This window comes from Neolamprologus brichardi, chromosome 3, assembly GCF_056152115.1.
Source record: "Neolamprologus brichardi isolate AB-2024 chromosome 3, ASM5615211v1, whole genome shotgun sequence".
Taxonomy (NCBI): domain Eukaryota; kingdom Metazoa; phylum Chordata; class Actinopteri; order Cichliformes; family Cichlidae; genus Neolamprologus; species Neolamprologus brichardi.
In genome coordinates, this window is record NC_142106.1 from 50,754,324 (window position 1) to 50,771,375 (window position 17,052).

The 17,052-nt window shown below is 42.2% G+C and overlaps 1 protein-coding gene across 3 annotated transcripts in view; it reads right to left on the reverse strand.

Annotated features, from left to right (window-relative positions):
• Positions 1 to 5,309: 5,309 nt before the first annotated feature.
• Positions 5,310 to 17,052, reverse strand: part of LOC118455797 (peroxisomal acyl-coenzyme A oxidase 3-like) — a 79,102-nt gene continuing 67,359 nt past the window's right edge. For all 3 annotated transcript variants that reach the window (XM_087837835.1, XM_087837833.1, XM_087837834.1), the window contains exons 13-19: positions 12,592 to 12,714; positions 12,368 to 12,481; positions 11,715 to 11,830; positions 9,083 to 9,257; positions 8,936 to 9,003; positions 7,178 to 7,264; positions 5,310 to 6,974 (exon numbers count right to left, since the gene is read on the reverse strand). In XM_087837835.1, the coding sequence (XP_087693961.1) occupies positions 6,855 to 6,974; positions 7,178 to 7,264; positions 8,936 to 9,003; positions 9,083 to 9,257; positions 11,715 to 11,830; positions 12,368 to 12,481; positions 12,592 to 12,714 (803 nt within the window). In that variant the 3' untranslated portion in view covers positions 5,310 to 6,854. The remainder of the gene's footprint in view (positions 6,975 to 7,177; positions 7,265 to 8,935; positions 9,004 to 9,082; positions 9,258 to 11,714; positions 11,831 to 12,367; positions 12,482 to 12,591; positions 12,715 to 17,052) is intronic.

Here is a 17,052-nt window from a genome sequence, read left to right on the forward strand (position 1 = left end):
TACCGCTAATCATTTATTTAAGCTCAGTTTTTAAAACCTTAAGATGTAACTACAGCCCAGCCCATGCAGCAGTATATGAATGACTAACCTCGTATTGTGGATGGATTATCTCAGTTGTTCTCCTGGCTGAAGTTTGGTCCTTTTACAGCATCCTGCCATGCGATTACATTTGTTCCTGACCACCGAGAACACTCACGTTAACTTTTATCGAGTGGAAAAAAAGTTAGCTTGTTTATATTATGCTAACATAACTGTGTCGCTAGCGGTCACGTAGCACATGATTATATACCAGCTAGCCAAACTTCAGTAACCCTACAAACGTCACTGCTGTTTAGTTTTCTGTCTTCATTTATGTTGGAAGTGATAACAGAGCTGTACGTTTGAATTTGTTTCCAAAACCCCGCAGTCAGGACATGCTATATTGTCTTTAGATAGAAGCTAGCGAGCTAACTTCCTGCTAACTTTTAACTCCGTTAAATGTCATAAATTGCGTTTTCATGGATGCCTGGATGTTAAACTCAATTGTTACACCTGGTAGAGCAGAACGCTGATCATTTTATTAAAGATGAAAGACTTTAGACAGTTTTTCAACTCTCAGTAATGCCATAGTGATCGTTTGATATATGGACCTGCAGCGGAGTTTAGGCCCAGACACGGCTAGTGACGTCAGACTTAACAACCGGATAGCTTGAATGCAGTAAATCAAGAATGAACTTGACAAATACATCACTGAGAACAGTCTTGAGCCAGCTCTCGCGTGTGTGTGTGTGTGTGTGTGTGTGTGTGTGTGTGTGTGTGTGTGTATTAAATAGAAAGCACAGACAAAAGAGTTGTATAAATGTGTGCTTAAACAGGTGAACGACAGGACACATTGTAGAGTTCTGGAGTGGAGTTGGAGCCAATGTCAAATTTCTGCTGGCAATATTGTTTTAGATGAGTGACAAGTACCAACAGCTCTAAAGACATTCTCGTATTTTAACAATTACCAGATGATTCCCAAAGAGTTGGTGATCAAATATTGTTGGGTCCTGAAAAAAAAAACTGCATCAGTGGACAAAAGAAGTCACAAAGCTGAAACGGTACATCTGAAAGTTGTGACTTTCACCTGCAAAAGGTCACACACACAAAAAGCAACAGTATCTTGTATAGTATCAAAAACAGTAGCTTGTGTCATATGAAGCATATGTCAGTTTGCCTCCTGTTTCTACAGGAGCAACTGCCAGTACAGTCCTGAAAACCTGGAGCCTCTGTCGTGGTTTGGGGCTACCAGACAGAATTTAGTGTTGCGCTGTTCATTTTGTCTGCTGTATTTTTCTTTATGTAAGCTCTTAGTGGCAGCTGACTAGCTGGAGACTAAATGGTACTGACTATAAACTGGGATTGGAGCATAACAGAATGCATAAATGTACTGTCAGATATTATCTGTCATGCTGTCCCATCTAGAAAACATCTTATTGGCAACAGCTTCATTCTGTAGTTTGGAAATCATTCATAACCAACGCAGCAAAATCATCGTAGAATAGACTGAAGTCATGGATTAGCCTTCCGAGAACCTGGAATCTCAACATCGAGGAGGTAGTGTGGGATTATATAAAACACTGACAGGAACAAAGGAACTGCAGATCATCTACCTCCTTTAAGATGCTTGGAAAAATGTAGACCTGAAGACTATATAAAGGAAGTACAACAAATGGCACTTAAGAGAGTCCGGCCTGTGTTGAAGAATAGAGCTGGCCAGCAGAATTGTACAAACCCTGGTTTTGCCTCATGTACTCTTTTTCCATGTAAATTAGGTGCAGCTATTGATTAAACCTATTTCCCATTTTCCTAGGAAAATATTAAAAAGTGACGATTGACCCAAGACTTTTGTATAGTGCTGTAAATAGTTTTTTTGTAAATCATACAATTTTAAATTCTAAATCTTTTCAGTTTTTATTCTTTAAACATTTTAGTGTTTCAGGAGCTCCATACTGGATTTGTTTGGTTGTTTGTTAACAATAATAAATGTTTTTGGATGTCAGAAAAACAACCTACTGTCTTCTGAGTTGACACAAGGACAAAGTCATTAATATAAAAACCATTAATGCCTCTAATGATATCAGTGACACATATTGTGTAGTTTACATTATTGGCTTTAAGAAGACGGGAAAGAGCTTGGGTTTGGAAAAATGGTGTGGGTGGAGTTACAAACACAGTTCGTACGTCATGAATCAGTTACCCTGACCTTCCAATGACACCAGTCTGAAACATTCTGGGGAAGCTGGTTTCTGCTACTGGAAACAAAGGAGTAACTCCAAGAATAACTCAAAATTTCAAGTTAACAAGTAGAAATTTAAGAAAAAGAATTTGACGTTAAGTTAAAATTTCTAGTGAGCATTGCCAGTCTTGAATTCCGTAATTTCCTTGTTACCTAGCACACTAAAAATCGGCTAGTGATAGCATCACAGAGCTACCACTGTGAAAGCTGTTGTGCTGATAGTAACAGCACACAAACCAGCTAGCAACACGAGGACTTCATCATTTGTAAAACCACGCTGAAAGTACGCAGCAGTTTGCGTTCCTGCCCGGACGCTGGAGCACTGGTAGCTTCTGCTTCCAGCTTCTGCTTCAAGGGTGACAATTACGTAACTTCACAACACTTCCTGACTGCCGAGGCTAACTTGAAATTTTGAGTTCACTCGTCAGAGTTAAATGACTTATATGAGATTGTGAGACTTGGATCTGACAAAAGAAGCATTTGAGTTATTTAGGTGTAGGCTCTGTGACGAGCACTTCCTGCCTCAGCGAACACAGTTTATTAATGTATTGTGAGAAGGATCTTGTTCTATTCTATTAAACCGATCATAACTTTGTTTATTGCATTGATGTTGAAGATCTTATGGTTTGCAATGAGTTTTGAGTATGATGCAGATAATCGGAGGCTGTTCATTAACCAGCCTAAAATATGTAACGTGTTCAGCTGCATATTTCCTTTGCATCTGTGCCAACTGGTCATTCTGTCTAGTTAAGAAACACCTATGAAAAAAAACCTGTATCTTACTGAACATTTGTATTTTTTAACGTGGCATCACTGAATTAATTAAAATCAGTTATTTTATAGTAAACAGCAGAAAATGTATTTTTTAATGCAATGCGATATATCAAATGAAATCATGGTTACACAGAAACATTCAAGACTGATTCTCAAGTGCTCCAATTTCACACTATTCATACTCTGATTAAAATAAACTTCAAAATAAATGTGGACAAGCGGTTTTTATGTTTTTAATCATATTTTTAATAACAGTTTTACCATCCCCAGTAGCATAATTTTTTTTTCAAGTTATCTTTTCCTAAAATTGCATAAACAATAATCTCATGGCTGAAAACTTTGCATTTTCCAGTATTCAGTATTTTCATGTTATATGACTTCAGCTGCCAATGACCTGTTTTTGAGTCCGATAGCTGTGACGTCACAAAACAGGACTGCTCAGTTGTAATGATGGTGCTGATGAACATTTCTCATGACACTGTTGGAACAACATTAACAGGGAGACTCAGTACTAGTTGCTTTGTTTTGGTTTGGTAAAGAAACTTTCACTTGAGGCAGATAAAACTGTGGTGTCCTTTGATGTAGTCTCTCTCTTCACTTGCATACCTACAACTGAGGCAGTGGAGACCGTCAGAAAACACCTACAAGAAGACAGAACCGATCACCCCCGATCAGATTTGCACACTGTTAGACCTCTGCCTCACCACCACACATTTAAATACAACAAGGGTTTTTACAGGCAAAAACATGGCTGTGCAATGGGCTCCCCGGTGTCGCCTATTGTAGCCAACCTTTACATGGAGGAAGTGGAAAGGAAGGCTCTTGGCTCTTTCAAAGGAAGAGTACCCAGCCACTGGTACAGATATGTAGACGACACCTGGGTCAAAATCAAGACACAAGAAGTGGAATCCTTCACTGCGCACATCCGTTATCTAGATTTTCATGACACTTGATCCCTGATCTTGGCTTCAAGATCACTGAGATGTGAACTTATCCAAGAATTTTAGAAACTGCACCTTTGGCATGAATTTTAAAATCCTTTGTCACCTTGTTCTGGGGTTATGACATTCAAGATAAAACAAACCAATGGTTGAGTTCGGCAGGTTGGAGACTTCTGTGAAGAGTGTTAAAGTGATGCTTCAACAGGTTTCTGAAGAAAAAATGAACAAAGATCAAACAACCTTGCTTTAAAGTTTCAAGGATGCTTCTTTTCAGGACTTTGCAGAATTCACGTGGACGAGATGGCTGATCATTACTGAGAACAGCATTAATGAAGCGGAATAAAGAAATGAAAAGGTGACTCTCACATATACTATGATCAAAGCATGGTTTTAAAATGGCTACAGTGTAGTCTCATTGTGTATCACCTGGTGGTTTAAAGGCAGAGTCGGAGAAAGCGACACTGTCAGCCAAATCATAAAAGCAAATTTTACAGGAAAAAGAAGCTAAAGTAGAAAAGGAAAGAAAAGAGCTGGAGATAAAAACGGCTGTAACAGTATCTAATGCTTAATTTTAGCTTTAACCACTATTAAAGCAGTTGTTATAGCTGGTGGCTAGAAGCTACTAGTGAAAGGGTTTCGTATCTCAGAGCATCTATTTGTGATGGAAGGATCGAGAAGCTAAGAATCTCTTACTTACCAGCAGCCAAGCACAAAACAATGACATTAAACGCCCAAAGATTAACTGGCATAGCTACTCAGCAACAAACAAATCAAATTTGAACCATTAGAGAGAAAAAATACTCAATGTTACATCTGTGAAATGGTTATCTACCTTTAGTACCACTGATGTTAAGTTAGACTCTTTTTCTCCAAGTGATCTTTCTGAGTTAACTTCAATAATTACTTCCTCCAAACCATCAACGTGTCTTTTAGACCCCATTCCTACAAAACTGCTCAAAGAAGTCCTGCCATTAATTAATTCTTCGATCTTAAATATGATCAACCTATCTCTAATAATCAGCTATGTACCACAGGCCTTCAAGGTGGCTGCAGTTAAACCTTTACTCAAAAAGCATCTCTAGACCCAGCAGTCTTAGCTAATTATAGGCCAATCTCCAACCTTCCTTTCATATCAAACATCCTTGAAAGAGTAGTTGTCAAACAGCTAACAGATCATCTGCAGAGGAAGGGTTTATTTGAAGAGTTTCAGTCAGGTTTCAGAGCTCATCACAGCACAGACACAGCTTTTTTTCTTAACAGTGCTATAAAAGTATTTGCTCTTCTTTATATATTTATATATATTTATACCATATTTTGCATATTTGTCACACTTCAGATGTTCCAGATCAAACACATTTTAATATTAGACAGTAAAGATCCAAGAAAATGCAGCTGTTTATTAATTGCATTTATTAAAGGGAAAAAGCTAAACTTACCTAAGCCTGTGTAAAATAAAATAAAATAGAATAACTGCCCCCTGTATAGGAATTTCTTTTACTTAGGTATTAATCACATTATTTTATTGTATTAGCATGTCTGACACTCATACTTAAGACAAATGGTGGGGGTCTAGTAAGGAAGCAGACAACTCCACAGGAAGGAATCTTTTGTCTCTTCGAGGACTCTGGGAAGTAGCAAGGGAGTGTAAACCGGTGTGAAACAGCTGTATACTGCCTTTTGATCCTGGAGAAGGTATTTAACTGAGAGCCATGCTAGGCTCAGTGAGACTCTGCTGACCTGCCCCGTGGTCATGTAGGCTCTCCACAAGCTTGTTTGTATGTTCTTTGTGTGCTTGGATTAAAGAATGTTAGCTACCGCTCACCGCTTGTCTGCAGGCTTTATTTAAATGGAAAACTTCCACAACACCCCCTAAACCAGGTAACTGTTTGTGCAGTAAGAATGTCAGTCAATGGCTGTGAGTCTTTCACCTTACTGTGGAGGAGCTTTTGTATACTTAGGTCTAGTCTTCTTTGCAATGACACAAAATAAAATGCAGAAATCAGCCACCCTGGAGTGTTTTCCAGCTCAAAGCCTCAGATTTCAGTCCGGACTTTGGCCAAAATCGTTTTTTCGGTCGTTTGCAGGTGGACTTGCCGGCGTGTTTCGGATCATAGTCCTGTTGAATAGCCAGAGTGCGTCTGAGCCTCAGAGCAGGAACTGATGGCCCAACGTTCTGCTCTTTGTTAGAAAGCAAAACTCATGTTTTTGCTGCATGAAGTCACAAAACCAATCAGGCTTCAGGGTTTTTTTCTCTTAATTAAATTGTCATTTAAAAACTGTATTTTAAAAAAATAAAAGCTTCTTATTGGGTAAAATTTATATGAGCAAAGAGTGAAAAGGGATGTTTTCGTACAGAAGGTACGCCACATTTTATTTGATGATATATACACATGTATATACTGTGTAATGCATCTTTCTATATCTAGTTATAGTGATACATGTACACAAGTCTGTGTGTAGATCTACAAATGTGATGAAAAAAAACAGCATATCGACATTTCTGGTGTGAAGTTAGAAAAACTGTACGCAGAGACGGTTAAACTATAAAAATATTCCAGCTATCAACCAACAATGATGTTACCAGAAATGCTGAAGCATGTCGAGGTCTTAGGGCTGCAACTAATCTTAATTATTGTTGAGTAGCACACAGTTTTCTTAAAGTTTAAGCACTCGTGTGCAACTAAATGATAATGAAAATGTCGGTGTGTGGAGCAGAGGATTCATGAAAGCTTGTTGAAATCTCGAGTGTCACAGTTTGTAAAGTTTTTAATGGGCTTGTTCAACATTTCCTAACATTTCAAGTTTGTGTAAATGTCAAGTTTTACACAAACGTCAGGCACTGGACAGACGTGCAGAGATCCTTTGCAGAGCACGACTGGGTTTTAGAGTTTTGGCCGCAGAGATCCAAGCACAGGTTTGTCTGAGCAGAACTCCTTCCACCAGGATGGACGCTCCAGCACTTTGCTGCCCTGCATCATTGTGGACCACAGGTGGTTGTAAATCTGCAGGAAGAGGACAAAGGAAAAGTGTTTCTTCACTTATTTAACACGGATTCTTACGCTTATTATCTGAAGGGTCCTGACATTACTTGTGTTGCGATGTAGCCAAATATAAATAAAAGTGAAATGTTTCAATGTCCTTGAAATTTGACGGACAGCAACGTTTTTACGATACAACTGGATTTACTGTGTTTGTATGCGTTTACCTGTCCATCAGCGCAGCCAATAGGTGAGTTGAGGATGAAATCAGTGGGTGCCAGGACGTCCACTAAGGCCACTGCATCATCCTTTAGCTGTGAGAGAGACAGAGCAGATTTTACAGTCAGGCCAAGCCATCATTTCTTCAATGTCTTTCTGTTCTATGAAGACATTCCCAAAGTACAGGAGAGCACAAGTGAGTGAGACGGATAACAACAATAAAAAGGCGCTGTTAGACCATACGAGTCAGTGTATAATAGGGCTGCCACAAAGGATTATTTTGATAGTCGACTAGTCACCGATTATTTTTGCGATTAGTCGACTAATCAGATCATCCATTTTGACATAAAACACACAGCTTATTGCACCAGCAGCATCTGCTCTTATATAACTATCACTAGCTTACAGCTTTAAGTGTTTAAGGTATGTGCTAACTAAAAATAAAGACAAGATGATAGTTTATAAAATTTAAATGAAATTTGCAGATTGTTTCAGTGAAGTTTAATAAACTCCTTGCTATCTAAAATATAACAGGACACCGGAGTATATTCTTGACCATCTCACACTTCTGATAATCAGTTGTCTGCTTGACGTTTATTCAGCTGTGTAAAAACTATAACTTTAATCTCAGCCAAACCGATTTACTCAGGAACAAATAAAATACTGAAAAAAGCCAAACAATAACATTTTTAAGTGACTTATATATATTTAACCTGAGTAGCGAAAGACGGCGGTGGGTTTGAAAACGATTTGCCGGAGTCCGGTGTTATCACGGCTCTAGTTAGCCTAGCCCCCGGCTAGCTATCGAGCTAGTGGGTAACAGACGTCTCCGAAAACGTCGGAGCGCTTTTGAAAATATGTGGTGTCTTGATAAACTGAGCAGATATTTGAGGTTTACACAGCTACATTCTCGCCTGAAAATATGTTAAACGTTTATTTTGTGACCCAGAAAGAATAATAAGAGTAATATTAAAACTAACTAGCTGCCGCCATTGTTGACAACTGAGCTGGGCTGCGCTATGAATTCTGGGACACAGCTCCTTCTTCTTCTTCGGGGTTTAACGGCAGCTGGCATCCTTGTACATGCAGTGCTGCCATCTTCTGTTTCAGTCCGTTATTACACTCTTAAATCCTACTACTTATTCCTGTGTCTTTTGGGATCTTACAAAGCTTCAAACGACGCGTCGACTATTAAATCAGTCGTCGACGATTTTGATAGTCGACTAATCGTGACTAGTCGACTAATCGTGACAGCCCTAGTGTATAACTACATGGTCCAAACGATGGATGGAGCCACTTTGAGGTCACCGACAGATTCTGAAGCTTTGAGTTTTTTCGCTGTCTTTGTGTTTAGAAATCAAATGTTGTGAATCGCAAATCTGACCCAGGATACTTCTTCCTTCTCCGGTGGACATGTTAATCAACATGTGGACACGCCCTGAAGCATACCCGACTTTTGACTTTCATGGTACCAAAATGGTCAAATGTCAAGTTTAAGATCAATGTGTGAGATTATCTGCTTTACTCTGTCAAAGGAGCCACTCATGTGTTTTTATTCTCATCTCTTAACTCATAAATACAAACAGCTGAATGAAGAACAAAAACACGACAGTAGAAATGCACACGTGTGCTTGTTACAGCAACCACATGTGTAATTGCTTTGATAATTAGTGAAGCTGTGCCCTTTACATAGGAATGTATATGCATTTCTATATACTTGAGCAAATTCCTGTATATCTGCCATAAACTGATCCTTTCTCGTGTACCTGGGAGCAGAGAGTGAGGATTGCCATCTGGACCAGCTCAGCAGGCTCACGTCCACTCCAGTAATTACCTAGAAACAACAACACTGTGTTACCACATCACTATCATGAAGCTTTCTCCGTGTATACAGCATCGAGCCCACTACATACCCTGGTACAGTGTCGCCATGTGGCTGCTGAGGCTCCACAGCCCATACAAGCCACAAAGTTTCCTTAATACTGGTCTGAGACCAGCTGGTGTGTCCTGATTAGTGGTCAGCTCATGAAATCTCTGCAGGCAGGTGTGCTCAATGTAGGCCATGGCCAGTGACCTGCAGTAGTAAACCTGTACACAGACGTTTACATTTAAGTACACTGAAGACATAAAAACACAGAAACAGCTGATTTGTAATCTAACCATGTGCTCGTGTTCTGGACGTGTCAATCTGCAGGCCCACAAAACTCCTCTACAGGAAGCTGATTTATTTACTGGGTGAGACTCAGAGGATCAGAGGTTTAGACTTTTTAAAAAGTCAAAATCAGAGTTTAACTGGAGCCAGTGTGGGTAAGGGGCCTTACCTACTACCTGCTCACCCTGGTATGAAGAAACCTGACCAGCCTAAATCAGATGCTATCAGTCCCATCTGTTAGCGGTAGCTGCCCACTTGTTATTTCTGGGATGATTTTAGTAGCCTGGACAATTTTTTATTATTACGGCTAAGGTAACCTGTATTTGTCCCACTAAAGAATAATATTCAGACTTCTACGTTTCACCAAAGATGAAAAAGTGAATGTTCACTATTAGCACTAACAAAATAACAATCAAATCACCTAAACTTATTATACTATACTAACCAATCTGCTCTGAGCTAATGCTGACTCTGTTATGTTTGGTAACAAGAGGTTGGAGAAAGGATGAGCACAGAATGATCCTGTTATTCTAGGCCGAGGATAATCACCCGACAGGAAAGCTCCTGGACGTGTGATGCGAATCAAAATCCTTCTGAATTAAGCTTTTAGCACGGAACAAATGAGCAGACGAAAAGCCACAAATGAGAAAATCACTTCACAGGTCGGACTGCAGCTCCCCCTCTGCTGCTGCGATGTTCAGCTGTGACCGTCTGAGATCTTCTGAACTGCTCATCTGACAGAAGATAAAAGGGAAGAAGCTCAAATCTATTTTACACCCCACTTTGGTACCTGCTCACCCTTTCTCCCCCCTCTCTCCTACTGGGCGTCACATCTTTGCATGCAACCATCCAACCATGTAACCATCAGTGTCCACCCACATTTCTCTACTTCTCTCTGACTCTGAGATTTAACACAGAGTTTAAACATCTTTGCTTTTCTCAGCAGAATTCAAGTTCACATCACATTCAGTCACATTCGGCTTCATGTTTCACTCAGTTTATTCTAATTAGATCTGTGTAATTTCACATGAACATTTCTGTAACATGAACATCAACTCAAATACAGAGTAATACTTTCTTTTACTTTTAAAACTCTGTTAGGTTATTTATTTATTATTTGTTTATTTCAGGCACGTTCTTGTTGCCTAAAATAAACTTCTCTGTAAGTCAGACGCTCTCTGACGTTAGTGTGTCGCTTTCAACCTCATTCTGCCCCCCCCCCCCCCCAAAACACACACACACACACACACGGTACTCAGCTCTCAGTGAGGTCTGTACTTGTACTGGTAAACGCAGACGTATTTATTTGTATTTATTTATGTACGTATTTAATATGTGACACACACAGAACTCAAGCATTAGAATTAGCATTAGGTTAGCATAGCACAATTAGCATAGCATTAGATATTTCAAACTACCTTTCTTATTTATATACTGATCAAACTTATATTTTGATTTATATTTGATTAAGAACAAAAACGCTTTATCATTAGGAAATATGCTAGCCCTGCGATGGACTGGCAAACTGTCTGGGGTGTACCCCGCCTCTCTCCCTGTGGCAGCTTGGATAGGCTCCACCCCCCACCACCCTGATAAGGATAATTGGAGGAGGTGGATGGATATTAGGACATAGAGAAAAGCTCTGTTGTCTTTATTAGGACCTCAGGTCACATGACAGAAGCAACGGATAGTGGAGGAAACTGTGCTGACTGCAGACAGTAATGGGGGGCATTTCATCAGGTTTCTGTTGACAGTGTACATATTGTGTTCTGTGGATGTGGACTGTCCAGAGAAACAAAGACATTCATTGTGGAAAGAGATGTTGACAAATGTCACATTTCAGATATTATCAAGCACACTGACTGCTTTACTACTGACTGATCCATGGATCGAGGAATCAGAGAAGCCGTTTGGTTTCTATAACTTTTGGTGCAGTATATACAGTACTGCAGATACAGGCTAATGTCTGCATCGTGGTGCTGCACAGCCTGCTATGAATATTTCTGACCTGATCTGTTTACTATGATTTACATCCTGAGTAGACGATATAAGGTTGGAGTGGACAGACAAATCTTAGAGTGTTCATACTCTTTTCCCCGGACCATAAAAGCTTCCTGCTGACTAAGAGGTCCATCACTGACAGCAGCACAGGCTGTAACAGGTCATCTCAAATACTGGGTTCATGCCAGTCTGGAGTAAGTTTGTCTCAGAGGTCACCTCAGTTCGATGAATCCAAATCAAACGACCTTTAGCTCAGTCTGATTTGGATAAAAAGCATTAAGTTTCTGTCCAAACTTCAGCCAGTGAAGCTGCAGATGATGCTGAATGCCACCAGAATCAGATGTTTGGATGTAAAGTTGGTGTATGTGTGTCTGCACAGTCATTGGTCTTACTTGGCAGTTGTTACGGGCTTCAAAGTCAGCGTTGCCCAACGCTCGCTCTTGTTCCAGCTTCTTCTGACTCTCCTCCAGCAGGAAACACACAAGCCACTTATAGGCTGCCAAAGGCACTGACAGACAAGGGGGAGGATGTTAGCTACACTGGAAAGGTTTCAATAATATAGTCTGTAGTCACGCTGAACCAGTCACATCAGAAAGGCAGATACATTTACTATTATAAATCACAATCAGGCAGCTTACAGTGCAGAGAAGCAGACACATGCGGCTCTATCAGTTCCCCTTTTTATTTATGTTCCCCACCTCCCCTCCTTTGTAATCACATCGATGGTGTTGGATTAGGACCAGCGTGCAGTGTGGGGTCGTCTCAGACCCACAGCAGAGGGCTTAGAAAGACAACTGACCCCAGATCCTGAGGAGGGAGCCTGTTTCTTACTGGGTCAGCAGGGAAATGAATATATGAATATCAGGGCTAAGTGACTAAAATTCACTATACTCTCGTTTGTGGAACATATTGAAAATTATATGTTTACCTCATTTGCAAATCTCGCTCTGTTTTAAAAGGTTTAGTATATAAGAGGATCTGAAAGGAAGAAATTCCACTATCTCATGTAACAGTTGATTTGAAGCTGTAGCAGAAAGTAACGTACCTGCAGAATCCACACAGTCGTCCACTGTGAGTGCAGTGAACCTGCTTTTGAGGATCTCCTGAGACTCCTCCAGGAAATCCACGGTGTGAAAGGGAGACTCAATCCGTACACCATCTGACCCCCCATAACCAAACACCAAAGAGTGAAGTGTTAGTGACTGACCCAGCCCATTTTTTGACCTTTACTGCAGGTATTTATAATCTATTGGTGAACAGAGGACTGACCACGCTGTTTTGCATGGAGCCAGGAGAGCAAATAGCTGCTGGTCTGTTGCAGCAGTACGTTGTTGTCTCCTTCATATGTGCAGTTTGGGTCATTGTCATCACGCAGATCACCCAGCCGATTCACTGAAATAAAAAAGGAAACACTGACGTATACATACAGTACTGTGCACAAGTGTTAGGCAGGTGTGAAAAATGCTGCAAACAAAAAAGCTTTCAGAAATATAAATGATGGTTTATTGGCCCCAAGTGTATTCTGCAGCAGGACAACGAGCCCAAACACAGCCGGTCATGAAGAGCTATCTTCAGCGTAAAGAAGAACAAGAAGTACTGGATGGTCCGGCCCCCACAGAGCCCTGATCTCAACATCATCGAGTGTGTCTGAGATTACAGACAGAAGGATGTGAGGAAGCACAGAAGACCTGTGCTTAGTTCTCTGAGATGTTTGGAACAACCTACCAGCAGAGTTCCTTTAAAAACTGTGTGTGGACGAAGAAGGCAAAGGATGGTCCCACCAAAGATGTGATTTAGCTCTCTCTCTCTCTCTCTTGATACCTACTGCAACCATTACCGATCTACACCACATCAGCAGTGATCAGTGAGATGCTTGGCTACAAGCTAAACAGCCTCCATAGAGGAGGAGACTAGAGGCTAAGATCAAGGTAGCACAGAGGGACGTTAGCCAACTATCAGAACTGCAGAAAGGTGCAACAAAGAAGGTGCCTAACAAGTACAGCAAGCTGTCCATTCCAGAGGCCTTGGAAACTGCCAAGCAACGACTCACAGCCTTGACCAGCCAAGGAGGTTCACCAGAGAGATAAAAGGCAGGAGGATAAACCAGCTGTTCTCTACAGAACCATCCGAGGTGTTCTCTCAGTGACACGAGAACAATGTTGCTACAAAAATGGTGAGAAAAAGCCAATTAACAGTGGAAGAAAGACAGACCATCATAACACTTAAAAATATAGGTCTTTCCTACAGAAACATTTCAAAGAAAGGCAGTGAGTCGATTCCTTCACCATCCAAAGGCACTCAAACTGTGACAGGAAGAGGTCTGGCAGACACAACTGAATCAGAGGACAAGTTTCTGAGAGTTAACAGCTTGTGTGATGGCGGCTCACAGATCAACAGCTTCAAGCGTAATAGCGGTCGTAGTGAGCAAGTCTCAGCTTCAGCTGTGAAGAGAAGACTTCGAGCTGCAGGTTTGACAGGATGAGCTGCAGAAAGAAAGCCAGACGTCAGACTGAGGCTTGTCTGGGCCATGAAATGCTACCATTGGACTACTGAAGACAGGAAGAAGGTGTTATGGACTGATGGATCAACATTTGAAATCTTCAGTTCATCACGCAGGATCTTTGTACGCCGTCGAGTAGGTGAAAGCTCCACAGTGTGTGGCATCAACTGTCGAACATGGAGGAGGAAGTGTGATGGTCTGGGGCCGTTTGCTGATCCAGGGTCGGTGACGTGTACAGAGAGAGGCTCCCTGAACCAAACTTTAACTTTACTGGCAACCAATGAAGAGAAGCTAAAACTGGAGTGATATGTCACCTTCTGTTTGTGCCAGTTAAGTCTTGCTGCAGCATTCTGCACAGTCTAAAGAAACAAGTAAAGAGACTTTTACAATAATCCAAACAGGACGAAATAAAAGCATGAAGAATCATCTCAAGATCCTTAGATCAGGGGTCTCAAACTCCAGGCCTCGAGGGCCGGTGTCCTGCAGGTTTTAGATCTCACCCTGGGTCAACACACCTGAATCACATGATTAGTTCATTACCAGGCCTCTGGGGAACTTCAAGACATGTTGAGGAGGTCTTTTAACCATTTAAATCAGCTGTGTTGGATCAAGGACAACTTAAAAATGCAGGACACCGGCCCTCGAGGCCTGGAGTTGGACACTCCTGCTTTAGATGATAAAAACGGCTCTGAACCAGCCGTTTGGAGTGATGCTCTATTGAACTGTTGAATATGACACTGAGGTTTCTGAGGTTCGATTTAACAGAAGAGTTTAAGAAACTGATATGCTGTCTAATGTTGAAATCATATGATTGGGAGCAATAATCAAATTGTTAATATTTTCATTCATCCAAAGACAAACATTTAAACATAGGATAGTAGATTTTTCCAGAGTTACACTGACTGCTGAAGGATGAAACATTTGAGTCCACATCACTAAGTTTAAATCAGCATCAAACATGGCAGAGAACCTTTCAGCTTCATCCTGGTTTATAATTCTTCTTGGAATAAAATGACAAAATAAAAAATATGCAGCTGTGGTCACTCACATGGAAACCCTCCACACAAACAGCAATTATAGTTAAATCCAAGGAGAAAACCAGTGTGTGTCCTTTATCCGGTTGTTAAGTCTGACGTCACTAGCCGTGTCTGGGCCTAAACTCCGCTGCAGGTCCATATATCAAACGATCACTATGGCATTACTGAGAGTTGAAAAACTGATCATTTTACTAAAGATGAAAGACTTTAGACAGTGTTCTGCTCTACCAGGTGTAACAATTGAGTTTAACATCCAGGCATCCATTAAAACGGAATTTATGACATTTAACGGAATTAGAAGTTAGCAGGAAGTTAGCTCGCTAGCTTCTATCTAAATACAATATAGCATGTCCTGACTGCAGGGTTTTGGAAACAAATTCAAACGTACAGCTCTGTTATCACTTCCAACATAAATGAAGACAGAAAACTAAACAGCAGTGACGTTTGTAGGGTTACTGAAGTTTGGCTAGCTGGTATATAATGATGTGCTACGTGACCGCTAGCGACACAGCTATGGTAGCATAATATAAACAAGCTAACTTTTTTTCCACTCGATAAAAGTTAACGTGAGTGTTCTCGGTGGTCAGGAACAAATGTAATTGCATGGCAGGATGCTATAAAACAGGGGTGTCAAACTCAAATACACAGTGGGCCAAATTTCAAAACTGGAACAAAGTTGCGGGCTAACGTTAATATTCATTGAAATATATTTATTCCTCCAGATATAAGAAAACACCATCCATCCATCTTCATCCGCTTTATCCGGGGCCGGGTCGCGGGGGCAGCAGCATAAGCAAAGAGGCCCAGACCTCCCTCTCCCCAGCCACCTCCTCCAGCTCGTCCGGGGGAACACCAAGGCGTTCCCAGGCCAGCCGAGAGATATAATCTCTCCAGCGTGTCCTGGGTCTGCCCCGGGGCCTCCTCCCGGTGGGACATGCCTGGAACACCTCACCCAGGAGGCGCCCAGGGGGCATCCTTGTCAGATGCCCGAACCACCTCAGCTGGCTCCTTTCGATGTGGAGCAGCAGCGGCTCTACTCTGAGCCCCTCCCGGATGGCCGAACTTCTCACCCTATCTCTAAGGGAGAGGCCAGCCACCCTTCGGAGGAAGCTCATTTCCGCCGCTTGTATCTGCGATCTCGTCCTTTCGGTCACTACCCACAGCTCGTGGCCATAGGTGAGGGTAGGGATGTAGATCGACCGGTAAATTGAGAGCTTCGCTTTTACACTCAGCTCCCTCTTCACCACGACGGACCGGTGCAGCGTCTGCATTACTGCAGCTGCAGCCCCAATCCGTCTGTCGATCTCCGGCTCCCTTCTCCCATCACTCGCGAACAAGACCCCGAGATACTTGAACTCCTCCACTTGGGGCAGGAACTCATCCCCGACCCGGAGTGGGCACTCCACCCTTTTCCGGCTGAGAACCATGGCCTCAGATTTGGAGGTGCTGATCCTCATTCCCGCTGCTTCACACTCGGCTGCGAACCGCTCCAGTGCGAGCTGGAGGCCCTCACCCGATGAAGCCAACAGAACCACATCATCCGCAAAGATCAGAGATGAGATTCTGAGGCCACCAAAGCAAAAGCCCTCCGCCACTTGGCTGCGCCTAGAAATCCTGTCCATAAAAATTATGAACAGAACCGGTGACAAAGGGCAGCCCTGGCGGAGCCCATCACCCACCGGGAACGAGTCTGACTTATTGCCGGCAATGCGAACCAAGCTCTTGCAACGGTTGTATAGGGATCGAATGGCCCATAGCAATGGGCCAGACACCCCATACTCCCGCAACACCTCCCACAGGACACCCCGAGGGACACGGTCGAATGCCTTCTCCAAGTCCACAAAACACATGTAGACTGGTTGGGCAAACTCCCATGCACCCTCAAGTATCCTCGAGAGGATAAAGAGCTGGTCCAGTGTTCCGCGACCAGGACGAAAACCGCATTGTTCCTCCTGTATCCGAGGTTCGACTAGCGGATGAACTCTCCTTTCCAACACCCTGGCATAGAAATTCCCGGGGAGGCTGAGGAGTGTGATCCCCCTGTAGTTGGAACACACCCTCCGGTCCCCCTTCTTAAAGATGGGGACCACCACCCCGGTCTGCCAATCCACGGGTACTGCCCCTGATCTCCACGCAACATTGCAGAGGCGTGTCAACCAGGACAGCCCTACAACGTCCAGAGCCTTCAGAAAC